Source organism: Amblyomma americanum, chromosome 9, assembly GCF_052857255.1.
Source record: "Amblyomma americanum isolate KBUSLIRL-KWMA chromosome 9, ASM5285725v1, whole genome shotgun sequence".
Lineage (NCBI taxonomy): Eukaryota > Metazoa > Arthropoda > Arachnida > Ixodida > Ixodidae > Amblyomma > Amblyomma americanum.
Genome location: NC_135505.1, coordinates 106199140 through 106211500, shown reverse-complemented (window position 1 = coordinate 106211500; position 12361 = coordinate 106199140). Strand labels below are relative to the sequence as shown.

General features: G+C 43.7%; 1 protein-coding gene across 1 annotated transcript; it reads left to right on the top strand.

Annotated features, from left to right (window-relative positions):
• Positions 1-11853: 11853 nt before the first annotated feature.
• LOC144105297 (uncharacterized) lies at positions 11854-12361 on the top strand. Its single transcript, XM_077638437.1, has one exon. The coding sequence runs from the start codon at positions 11854-11856 to the stop codon at positions 12250-12252; it is 399 nt and encodes a 132-aa protein (XP_077494563.1). The 3' UTR covers positions 12253-12361.

The following is a 12361-nucleotide window of genomic DNA, read 5'->3' as shown; positions in this document are numbered from 1 at the left end:
AATGAGAATTTCGTCATCATTTGACATCTTGGTTACTGAGATTATCAATATGCCTGCTTCAGTTGCAAGAATGTTGCGGTGTAAATATAAACTAGCTCCCGATGATAGGAAGGGGCAGGGTGATGAGCTGGTGTGGGCAAGTAGAAAATATACCGTTATCCTTTTAGTTGGCCATGTTCGAAAATTGAAGCATGTGCAACTTCATTATTATGCCCTTTCAAAATAGACCCTTCTTCGAAATTTTTGTTTTCGCTTTCCGAATCATAATTGCGGAAACAATCCCAACTATAGGAATTATTATTGTCGTATATGTGTTGAATTAATACCGCTAAAAGGATATATTTTGGGCGTTCCTTGTCGATGTCGAGTGTTTGTGGAGCCTTTGCTGGGAAAAAGAAATGTTAAAATGAAATGCACTTAACAAAACAAAAGTAATCACAAGTAGTTGGCGGTTTAATTAAAAAAAATATGAAGCTTTATACCCTGTTTGCATTTCACAAGGCGTGAATTTTACGCAAATGCTCCTTGTATGGAAACCTGGCGTTTGGCAATAACAAAATTCAAATACAGCTGATACCTCAATCTTGGAGTCCCGCATTACGATGATTGGTGGAAGCGCTCTCCCATTCAGATTATCAAATGTGTGGGCAATCTTCGACTGTTATGGGGCACTGCGCTGGTTCCCAGCGTCCCAAATGAGATCACAATATCGTCAACCTCAAAAACTTTATTATCAGTTAGAGGAGATTGGAGCACGCAATCTCTCGGGCCGCCGCTGGCCCCACTGCACTCAAGCGTTTATGTTCCTGCGGTCCATAACGCTGGCAGTTCAGTCGGTAACGATGATCTGCACAACCGGGTCCTCGGAGTAGCAGGGGCTCCCAGAAGCAGGGGCTCCCAGGTCTTAAGGTGCTCTAGACCACGCGGGGAAGGATCCGCCAGGCAATGAGAAAGGAGATGGGGAGCATAAGCGACAGGTCTGGGACAGACAGTAGAGGATGAATTGTGTGAATTGAATACGTTGCATATCTTCGGAATGTGACCAGCCGGCTACAAGTGGCGTCTGGGAGGAGTTTCGAAGTGTCTAGGACGTCTCGCGACTATGCGTCCCACCCAATGACGCCAACATTTGACATAGCGAGAGGCGAGGGGCATGCAGGGGGCCCTCGTGTACCATCACCACAACTCCCCTCCCCTCCACCCCCATCCCTATAGTGTTCAAGTGGTCACGGGGTGAAGTCATGCATGGCTCGTCCTAGGACGTGCCTATGTTAGGTAGTTTGTAAAATCTATTGCTCCTGAAATGCGTTCCTGCCTACCACGGCTTCCGCAGCGCTGAATGCTATAAAGCTCGCATGGTGAAGGGAAACTTGATTCAAGCATAGGGCTTTTCTCTATAAATGGCGAAGGCAGCTACACAGTTGTCTACAGATAGCAAGAAGAAGAAACTTGTACTGCAAAGGCAACAAAAGCTGTTTCAGACGACATTACTATTGTGTATATGCGAGACGCCAAGATTCAAAAATGAAGTGGAAAAAAACGTGTTTAGTCATTGTAAATGTGGCTACATTTTTTCACGCTTCTTTTAGAAAGTGTTTGTGAATTGCGAGTACGATTTGTTGTCTTCGAACTAATGCTTCATAGTGCAGCGTTCAACACGTTCAACACGTATCTTAACCTCATTTATGGGAAATAGAATAGGAGACATTTACACACCTCTGGGAAGACCCATATTAGGTGTTACATTAAGCGCAAAAAATGTTTAAGGTTTTATAGGTGCGTTTCTGTAGGTATTATATTTGCTCCCGTGTGGTTTCGTGTTTCTACTGGCCAACGGCGAAGAACCAAAAAAATAGGTTGATGTTAAAATATATCTTAGTTCATTATGGCAAGAGTTCTAATCAAACGCCCCCTCTTTACATCCTCTAAACCTATCTTATAGACAATAAAATCTTTCATTGACACATACACTTTGACTCGTGCTCATGCTTTGTTGATATTTGTACGTTTGAGCACATCAACTTCTAAATGCGGTTCGAGCTTTTAATCTAATCTTGACCCTTGACAAAACTTATGCAGTGAGAAAACAATGCTTCAAGAAAACATAATAAAAAAGCGCAGCAAAATGAACCAGAACCATTGTCGGCGACAGCTGAAATAAGGCTGCCTTTGTGTCGCTATTCCTTGTGTTATCCATTCGTTCTCGCGCTGTGCACTTCGTTTTATACCTTAAATGTTAAGACGAAGAGGTTAGAGGTTAGAGTTCAAGACGAACCACTGTCTTGGTCACTATGCACTACAAGAAAATTTGGTCTCTTCATGCTACCGGCTGCTCACTGGGTTTTGCGTACGCTTAGCAAGTGCTATACCTCAACCGCCGTTGGGACTTACTGGGGAGGCGAGGCATTAGCGGGCGTAGAATCAGTGGATGTTTTAAAGCGAATTCTTTACTACGCTATGTTCCGCGAGTTTCTCCGACTCCGTCGCTTCGACCTTCAGTGACCTTCAGCCTCTCCGGTGCTGCTCTGGCTCGGCCATGGGACTAGTCAGGTCACTCGCCGCAGGTGTTTCCGCTGCTGGCGCGCGCGCTTTCTCCATCCGCCGCAGGTGAGGGAGAGCTGTACTACGTCACTCCAAGAATAATACGCTGTATTACGTCACTCCAAGACGAAACACCATAGTGTAACCAGCAACGAAAACCGAAACAGAAGGAGTACACAGCAAGCGCTATCCTGAGTACTTCATGTGTTCCCGTTTTAGTTGCTTATTACATTAAGTTTGATTCACACCAACTAGCCCGTATGGTTACAGAGTTTTTTTGTTTATTCAATTTTTACACCCCTTATCCCGAAGGCGCTACAGCAGGGAGGTTACGATGATTAAGAAACACATCTTCATTCATACAACACGCTTGCTGACCTGAAAGGCGATTTCATTCATTGATAGAACGTACAAAAAATGAATTTGCATAAATATTAGTTCTGGTACGGTATTCCCAACTCTTAATTCAGTGATCAATACGAGAACAGAAATAATAGGGCCTGTGTAAATATTTTTCCGTCTGAATGCCAGTTTTATCATTAAATATTTGATACAGCAGTTCAAGGCACAATTTTTTTCTTCGAGAAGGAAGACTCTCCCACTCTAATTTGTTTTTCATGTCGGTACAGCTATCACCTCTGGAGTATCGACGTAGGATGAACCTTGCAGCCCTGCTTTGCATAATTTCAAGCTTATTGCTGACTGTTATTTGCCATGAGTCTCACAGCGTACATGCGTATTCGAGCACAGGTCGAACGTATGTTACAAAAAACAGTTGATTTTAGGTGAGGCGGTGCGTGACCAAGATTTCGCTCTAAAAAGTAGCGTTCTTTGCAGCCATCGCGACCACCGTGTCAATATGAGTATTCCAAGAACAATCGGCCGAGGATGTCACACCTAAATATTTATACTGTGACTTTTGCGTCAGTGTATTGTTGTTGATGGTGTACTGAGATGTCCACTTCGTTTTTTACGTGTTGAGGTCACATGAACACACTTTTTGGCGTTTAACTTCATTCTCCATCTCGAGAACCATTCAAGAACACATGATAAATATCTTTGTAACTGGGCAACATCACATGAATTTCTAATTCTTCTGTATGAAACACAATCGTCGGCAAACAACCGTATACTAGAACCGATCCCTGAACCGATGTCATTTATGTTAACTAAAAACAGAAGTGACTCCAGAAATCTACCCTGTAGGACACCCGACGTAACGTCTACAAAACTGGATTGCTTTTCATTCAATAACACGCACTGTCGGCGAGACGATAGATAGTTTTTGATCCAGGCAAGAACTTTACGGTCAATATTTAGTGCGACAAGTTTACTTAAAAGCAAAAGACTGGAAAACAGTAGCAAACGCCTGTGAAAGCTCAGGAAAAGGTAATCTATTTGTCCGCCGTTGTCCATATCTGATGCGAGGTCATGATAAATTTTAATAAGTTGTGTTGTGCAAGATAGACCCTCACGGAAACCATGTTGTTGTGAAGCCAGCAAGTTTTTTCTTACTAAGTGTGTCATTATCTCTTTGTATAAAATGTGTTCCAAAATTTTAAACGGTATGGACGTAAGCGAAATTGGTCTGTGGTTAACTACATCCCTTTTTGATCCGCTTTTATGAATGGGAACAACATGTGCACATTTCCAGTCGTCTGTAAGGGTACAGGAAGAGAGAGACCTGATGTAGATTACATAGATATAGAGGGAAATCGGTTCAGCATATCTCTTTAGAATTCTAGGGGAAATTCCGTCAGGTCCAACTGCCTTACCATCACCAATTTTATTTAGCAATAATTATGATTTAGTTACACTAAAGTAAACAGCTGCGTAAACTCGGGACGACTTCTTCACTAATCTTCGCCCCCCTTCCTTCGCACTTAAGAAGGTTTGTTGACGAGTTGGTAGCGAAAGTCGCGAAACACACGTATACTATGAGGTTTGCAAAAAAATGAGTACTTTAAAATGCGGCTGTCTCGAAGTTTGCACACTAACCACTCTTGCTAAAATGTTTATTATTAATTTTAGTAATTGGGAAACTAGCGACTATTATCGTCAAATATGTCCGTAATTCAATCTATAAAAATTTTATTGTTTTGACGAATCATGAATGCATATAATGCTAACCTTATTGCTTTTTTGTTTTTCTAAATGTGTACTTTCATTCTGCTGTGTCAGTACTGCTGCCTACTTGTAGAGCAAGTTTTTGCTGAGACAAGTGCACAGTCAGGCGATCACCGTTACCGCCTTTTGCATCTGCCCCATGAGAGTGCTTCTGTAAAGCACAATAAACAAACTACACGCCCGCCATCTCGCATAACCTTTTCGCGAAATGTAATTTTCTCTACGGATAATTGTTTCCCTCGAAAAATTTTTGAACGCGCAGTTCATGAACGCCCAGTGCACGGTATGTGAACTGCGCATGGGGTCTCAGAATAAGGACTTCATATCTCTTTCTCCCCTCGAAGTGCGATACCACCATACCACCCATTTGGACTATGATTTGAATAATATATTCTTCTTCTAATTTTCATTTCAGTGCCAATTTCAAGTGAGAATATTGTGATGGAGAAGTGTACTTGCATCGTAGTACCGAAATAAACACTTGTATAGTTTTTGAAGATTGCATTATCTCTCAGTGTGTCTGGCTCCTGATCGTAGTTGGGCTGTACCAGCGTTTTTAAGTGTCTTCAGTTACGCTCCAAAATGATACTTTATCCTACAAAACTGCGCGGAGGTCTTTTTCTATAATTCCTGTACTCCATCATAGAAATGCATATTAATCTTGCTGGTAATTCTGATGCCCCATAACACATTTTCAGCGCGGGTGCGAGCGGGGGAGCATGCAAGTGTTTCCTATACAACACCTTTAAGACAATGAGAAATTTTCAGCTTGTAAAATGTTTTCCCCACAAGATCGAAAGCACCGTACACCATTGAATGTGATTAATAATAACAACGATCTGGAAGCGCCATCACTTAGCACCACCGGACAATGAGGTTTGAATTTCCACCCTGAGAAGGCGGTACAGTTTTTAGTTATTCCTTAACCCGTTGTGTTGACTTTAGCACAGTACGCACATGATGCCATGAATAAAACTTGGTAAATAGAAGAAACGAGCTCAAACATTTTTTTATTTCCGGAGTTAGGTTTGAAACTGGTGATTGTGCGAACTCGAGCAAGAAAACAATTAAGAGGTACACGAGACAGCACAAGCGATTGAACCTAAATTTTGAGGTTCTCAGGGTTAGCTAAATAGTCTGCCTACTTTCGCACGTCGGACTACGCAATACCGACAATCGTGTCTGCATCTCCCTTGACGTTAATCCTAGCTTACGCAACACTTCAACTATTAGCGTATTGTATAATGGACCACAATCTAGTATTTTAGTGAATTGAAGGTCATGTACTAAGTTAACGGAAATGGGGTGAGGACGAGTTGGGCTGTCCACATTGTTAGATAATAAACTGAAATCTGCGTTACGCTCCAAATGGCAACGCCTCTGTGGCGCGTTGCTACTGACCTCAAATTGTGTGCTTACCTTCACAACATTCTGCTGCTTAAGCGAGATAGAGCACGTTTAGAAAAGCTGCTTTTTTGTTCGCCATTTCGTGACGAGGTATATGGGTAGTTATTTTCCTTTCTTGTTCTGCCTTTTCTCCGTGGCAAAAAACGCCCCGAAATGTTTTGTTTTCGGCACTAACAAAGAAATGAATACTGTTTTCTGTGACTAGTAATTATATTCCTACTTGCAAACATCACCGCCGTTAGTTAAAAGACCGCCTACAAATACTGGGAAGTAGTCACGAAAGTTCAGAGCCCACATTAGCAAAGTGCTGATAACTCTGTCTCTATGAAATCGTAACTTGCGAAATAAATCTCAATCATGACTGATGACTTGGAAAAAAGGAAGTCCTAAGTTATGCCTGAATGATAAGATGTTGATTATTAAATAATCTGCAAGTAGGCTGGCTAAGGTACTGCAGTTCTCAATAGCTAAAGATGAAAAGAGCTGCAGGGGACGCTGTGGAGTGACGACAGGTCAGGGTCAAGGGAAAGACAGGAAGGAGAAAAAAAGTATGTTCGAGTGCATATCTCTTAGCCCGCCGCGGTGGCTCAGCGGTTAGGGCGCTCGACTACTGATCCGGAGTTCCCGGGTTCGAACCCGACCGCGGCGGCTGCGTTTTTATGGGGGAAAAACGCTAAGGCGCCCGTGTGCTCTGCGATGTCAGTGCACGTTAAAGATCCCCAGGTGGTCGAAATTATTCCGGAGCCCTCTACTACGGCACCTCTCTTCCTTTCTTCTTTCACTCCCTGATTTATCTCTTCCCTTACGGCGCGGTGCAGGTGTCCAACGATATATGAGACAGATACTGCGCCGTTTCCTTTCCCCAAAAAACAGTGTTGGCAGTAACGCGTTACAAGTAACGGCGTTACGGGTAACGCGTTCCTTTTTTCGGTAACTTAGTAACGTACTCGTTACCATTCGAGAACTGTAACGGGTAACATACTTACGTTAACATTTTTCGGTAACGTGAGGTGTCACGTTACTAGTTACTTTTTGTTCCAGTTGTCCCCCCCCTCCGCCCGGTTTTTTTTTAGAAAAAAAGCGCAGAGCCCCTAAATTGATGTTGCAAGTAAACAAACAGGCGCTCTCGACGACCTCTGTTGCGGCTCGCATGCATGCCAGAAAACGCCTGCTCTTGAAGACGCAGCCAACTAAAAAAAAGGACAGAACAGCCATAAAGCATGAAACACGTGCACGAGCACGCATTCACACACTTGCTTTCACCTACCTCCCCTTCCCGAACCGCTCACACACACAACTGTGGAAGAATGCCGAGCATTTTTGAACATCACATTTTGCAGAATTACTGTGAATTTTTTTAGAGTTCAGCGGTGTTTTCTTCGTGAAGTTAGAATTGGTGATGAAGTGTAATTTTGTGTTTAATGTCACATTGGGAAAATGGCTTCACTATGTGCCACAGATAGAATCCATAACATGTGACTCTACAGGCAACTTTATTCCATTATTACATTGCTAAGCTACTGCACATTTCTGCTAAGTATTCCCGTTAAATCAGGATTTCGCGTAAAATCGTTGTTTTGGCTAGAAGTTTTATGTGAAATATGAGGTTTATGAAATTGTTATCGTGAGTTCTTAACGCCAAGACGCACTAATTAGAACTTATGATCATATAGTAACGGCAAAGTAACGTGCGGTACTTTTTCTCGGTAACGGTAACGGTAACATGTTTCTTTTTTTGTAGGTAACGTAGGGCGGTAGCGCGTTCCTTTTTTCTTAGCGTAACGAGTAACGTATTTAGTTACCTTTTTTCGGTAACGCCTACAACACTGCCAAAAAAAACAATTATTATTATTATTATTAATACTACATATCTCTTCCGCACTGGCGTTATGCACACACTCTTACCGGCGTTACTAGAGGTGAAAGCATGCGAAATATGTATCCAGTCGACACTGACCTATGTGTGCGAAGTAGCCAGAACCTCAGTTTAGATCAAGACCAGCGCCGCTGGCGATAAAAATACAAAGCACAGGACCGCGATAACAACACAACCCAGGGCCTAATGTTAGGAGACCAGGCGCTAAGAGCTGTGCTTGGTCCCTCCATCTCCCGCCTATCACTCCGTAACCATGGAATAGGGAAACCAACCTGCCCCAGCACCTTGAGGCTTTTCTCTCTTTTGTTCACTCTGTGATTATCAAGAACCAGCTGCCCAACCTCTCTATAACATGCAGCCCAACAAGTTGTTTTCTTAGAGGGAAGCAGTATATCTTTCTCTCAGTGTTCGATGGGCTTCAAGTTATCGAGTTCTTGGAGCCGATAGGGAGCCCCGCCGCGGTGGCTCAGTGGTTAGGGCGCTCGACTACTGATCCGGAGTTCCCGGGTTCGAACCCGACCGCGGCGGCTGCGTTTTTATGGAGGAAAAACGCTAAGGCGCCCGTGTGCTGTAAGATGTCAGTGCACGTTAAAGATCCCCAGGTGGTCGAAATTATTCCGGAGCCCTCCACTACGGCACCTCTCTCTTCCTTTCTTCTTTCACTCCCTCCTTTACCCTTCCCTTACGGCGCGGTTCAGGCGTCCAATGATATATGAGACAAATACTGCGCCATTTCCTTTCCCTCCAAAAACCAATTATTATTATTATTATTAGCCGATAGGGAAAGCATGCCACGTTTTTAGCCGCACGTATTTGTAATAGCAATGTAATTAGCTTTTTAAGCGGAGACGCTGTACAGGCTTCTTGCCGCACCGGGGCGCAGGGTTAAGGACCGCAGTTGATGATGACATGGGAGTTGACGTCAGCGTTACGAGCGATTAGACTATCGCTGCACCTGCAGGCGAATTGGCGTGCCCCGACGAGCGGAGCCAAGCAACGTGGTGCTGGCTGTACCACAGAACACGCTTGCTTCTTTCAAGGGTTTCTGAAAGCACCTTTACTATTTGAAGTGTACCGAATGACAACAGAGGTGACCAAGCCTGACAACACATGGCCAGGAAAGAGGAACTGCTTTCTAAAAAAATAATGGAGTCAGCAATTTACCTAGAGTTACTGGTCTCAATAGCTGAAGTAGAACAATAATTTTAGCGAAAAATAGCCACGAACCAATATCGTACGTGTGATTGCAAAACATGCAGCCAGAAAATGCTGTGCAACACCAAGAACAACACCAACACCAGGCCACCTTACAACGCCAAGCTCCGCAGCATTGCACCGAAACAATCCGCGATTCTTAGACATTAGCTTTCATTTTGAGGCAACTGCGAAATATTTTAAGGTAGTGTTGCAGAAATGTTAAAGGTAATGACCCATTCTTCCGATGCGTAGGAAAATATTTCCAGTTAAAGTTTGTACGTCACTCGCGTCGAGTGAAGAGTTTCATAGAAAGCCAATAGAGAACAATTTTTACGGCAGCAATCACACTGATAGGTAGAAAAAAATGGAAGCCTTCCGTGGGGAGATTTGGGAATATATTGATTGTTATAGGGGAATCTTTCGATATATTTGAAAGTTGCTTTGTTAAACAACTTTCCGTTGAAAAATGTGCAAATTCATAATTTCTGGGCATAACCTTATTTGTTGCGGCAGCTGGAGCATGTTTACTGTCATAGGAACTATATTTTGACAGTTTCAGCACGTAAATCACCCTGAGTAGTAATGCGTACGCAGTGATAGTTCGTGCCATCCATCCATGCGGCATTTTAGGAAATTTATCGTCATTAATGACGTATTCATAGCAATCACATCAGTTCGTGTCAAAGAAAAGCCTTTTTCACTTATCTCAAGATGTCCCTGTTTTGTGCCTCTTTATTATGTCCCACGATTGTCCACTGCAAGGTAACGCTTTCTTTTTACCGATTTCTATTTTCAAGTCCTCAACAGACCACACATATATTTAATTTGTGCATCATATACTGTGTGCATGTTATTTTGCTTTTGTTTTTATATCACCTTGATTACCGGGATGTCTCGCAGTCTCTCTGATTAACGATGTTTCAGTTGTCTTATTACACTAAACCTACTATTTTCTTTACCATCGCTCGCCGCAGTGTTGTCCGCCTTATTATCAGACTCTAGGTTAGCATCCAAGGCTGCTTTATAGTTCGTAACAAGATGCGTTTGGTTTTATATTTCTCTTTCATGATTAAACTGCGTGAAACAAACACGTAGAAACACACAGTGCAGACTTCCATCTTTTTTAGAAATCTGCGCTCTGTGTATGCACGTGTTTTCTTGTCTTTGTCCCTGTTTCTTTCGCACAGTTTAATCATGAACGAGAAGCACCAACAAGCCCGCCAGAAAAGCCTTCTTGATTATATTTCTCTTTGAATATATACTCAGCAAGCAAGGTAACGTTTCGAATGAAAACACCACTGTGGGGTTGTAACTTGATTTACGGATGTTCTTCGAGAAGTTAACACGGATGGTGGGCTCATGCTGCAACGTTTATCCGCTTTACTGGCGCGAATAAACACTAGAAGCCCCCCCCCCCCCCCTAATCCCTCTCCCCCCCCGCGCACTTTAAGACTTCCGCTAGGATACACACGAGAAGAGGTGGAATGTGGCCCACCCTATTTTTGCCCTCCTTTTGCACCGTCTTCGCAGTAGTGGTGCGGGAGGAAGAAAGTATCCTAATTTGCGTTTGAATTCTTCGGCTTAGAATAAGACCGCAAAGCGGAAAACGACTTCCTTCGTTCGCGGATGCGCCAAAAAGGTTTAACTAGAACACAAAGATCCGAGAAGGGTAAGGGTATATAAAGGACCACCGGCCAACATCAGGACACTGCAGAGGTCTGGGACAACAACGCCAAACCACTCCAAGATGAACCCCGTGGTACGAATTGCATTACTCTTATATCTGCTATGCCTTCCAGTATGCTTGCGTTATGAAAAATTACATAAAACTTATGGCGCAGAAAAATATTCAGTAGTGAACGATGTCTATAAAAGAATTTTTCATTAGCGTCTCTGCAAATGTATCGAAAAGAACGTAGAACAAGTATTGATGTGGCCAGTGTGAAGAAGTTTAAAATCTCTTAAGTTGTTGAAAACTATAAAGTTCACCAAGGGTGTTCCAAATTTTACTCATTTAGCGGCAGACTCAGTTCCTGTGTTTCAGAGCGTTGGAACTGGAACTGTAAGCCACATAATCAAAAGTTTACTTCACGACACACTATACTGAGGCACTGTTTTCTCCGGTGTTTAAATCCTCTTGTGCTTGCACCTATAAGCACATATACGAAAAGTGTTATGAGTAGCTAGAAAAGTGCAAATCTAAGAGTAAACGAATAAGCGTGTAGAATTGGCATAACTGTCCATGGGACTGCTTAAAATATTAGTGTCCGGGAAGCTTGCCAGTTGTCTTGCCGAGAAATAGAAAGTGTAATTCAGCTATACATCATAAAACTTGTGACAGACTAGCAAAATAGAAGTCACGCGTACGTTTAGCTTTTATTTTACTTATAGTGTACCTCTAACTAAGGAGGTAAGCCACTCCGGCTGATGGCAGTAGACCTGTGCTTTAGGCGAGATAGATGTGACCGCAAACGTCGCATGTTAAGTGTGAGTGCCTGCCTCCAATTTCACTCCTGGATGCATACAGAGAGCACAAATACGAGCATAGTGCATAACATCTGTCAACTTGTTTGAAATGTCAGCTTGTCTGCTTCGGCCACATTGCTCGCGCATTGTGGACAAGACAGCTCACTCCAAGCTATGGGCCACACATTTCAGTGTGAAATTTGTTGATTTTGACGGCAATGCAGCGTTAATACCATATTATGTACTCTCCACAGGTGTCCTCGCTCTTCCTGTCTGCTGTGTTAGTGTGCGCAATGGCTGGTGGACTGGGAGGCTACGGAGGTGGCTTCGGAGGAGGCTACGGAGGAGGCTACGGAGGAGGCTTCGGCGGCGGTCTTGGTTTTGGTGGTGGCCTAGGTGGTGGAGGCGTGGGAGTAGGAAGCAGCGTGACGCTACTTCGCGGTGGACCCGGCTTCTCCAGGGCAGTCGCCGGGCCTGTATTCGTAGTGAGGACGGTGCACCACGTGAACCAGGTGAACCGAGGCGGTGCCATCGTGGCCCACAGTGGACTCGGAGGCTACGGAGGCGGACTAGGATTCGGTGGAGGACTTGGATATGGTGGAGGACTTAAGCATGGTGGCTACGGCCTCAAGGGCTAGGTGTGTGCCCTTGTGTGCTGTGGTGCAGGAATGTGTGCAACGTCAAAGTGGAAGTGCGGTCTTGATGACGTCCACAGGCAATGGCGACACCTTCGCAAGAAAAAGTCAT

What these genes read in the sequence shown, in the direction of transcription:
- LOC144105297 (XM_077638437.1), top strand. Translation starts at nt 11,854, where the DNA reads ATGTACTCTCCACAGGTGTCCTCGCTCTTCCTGTCTGCTGTGTTAGTG.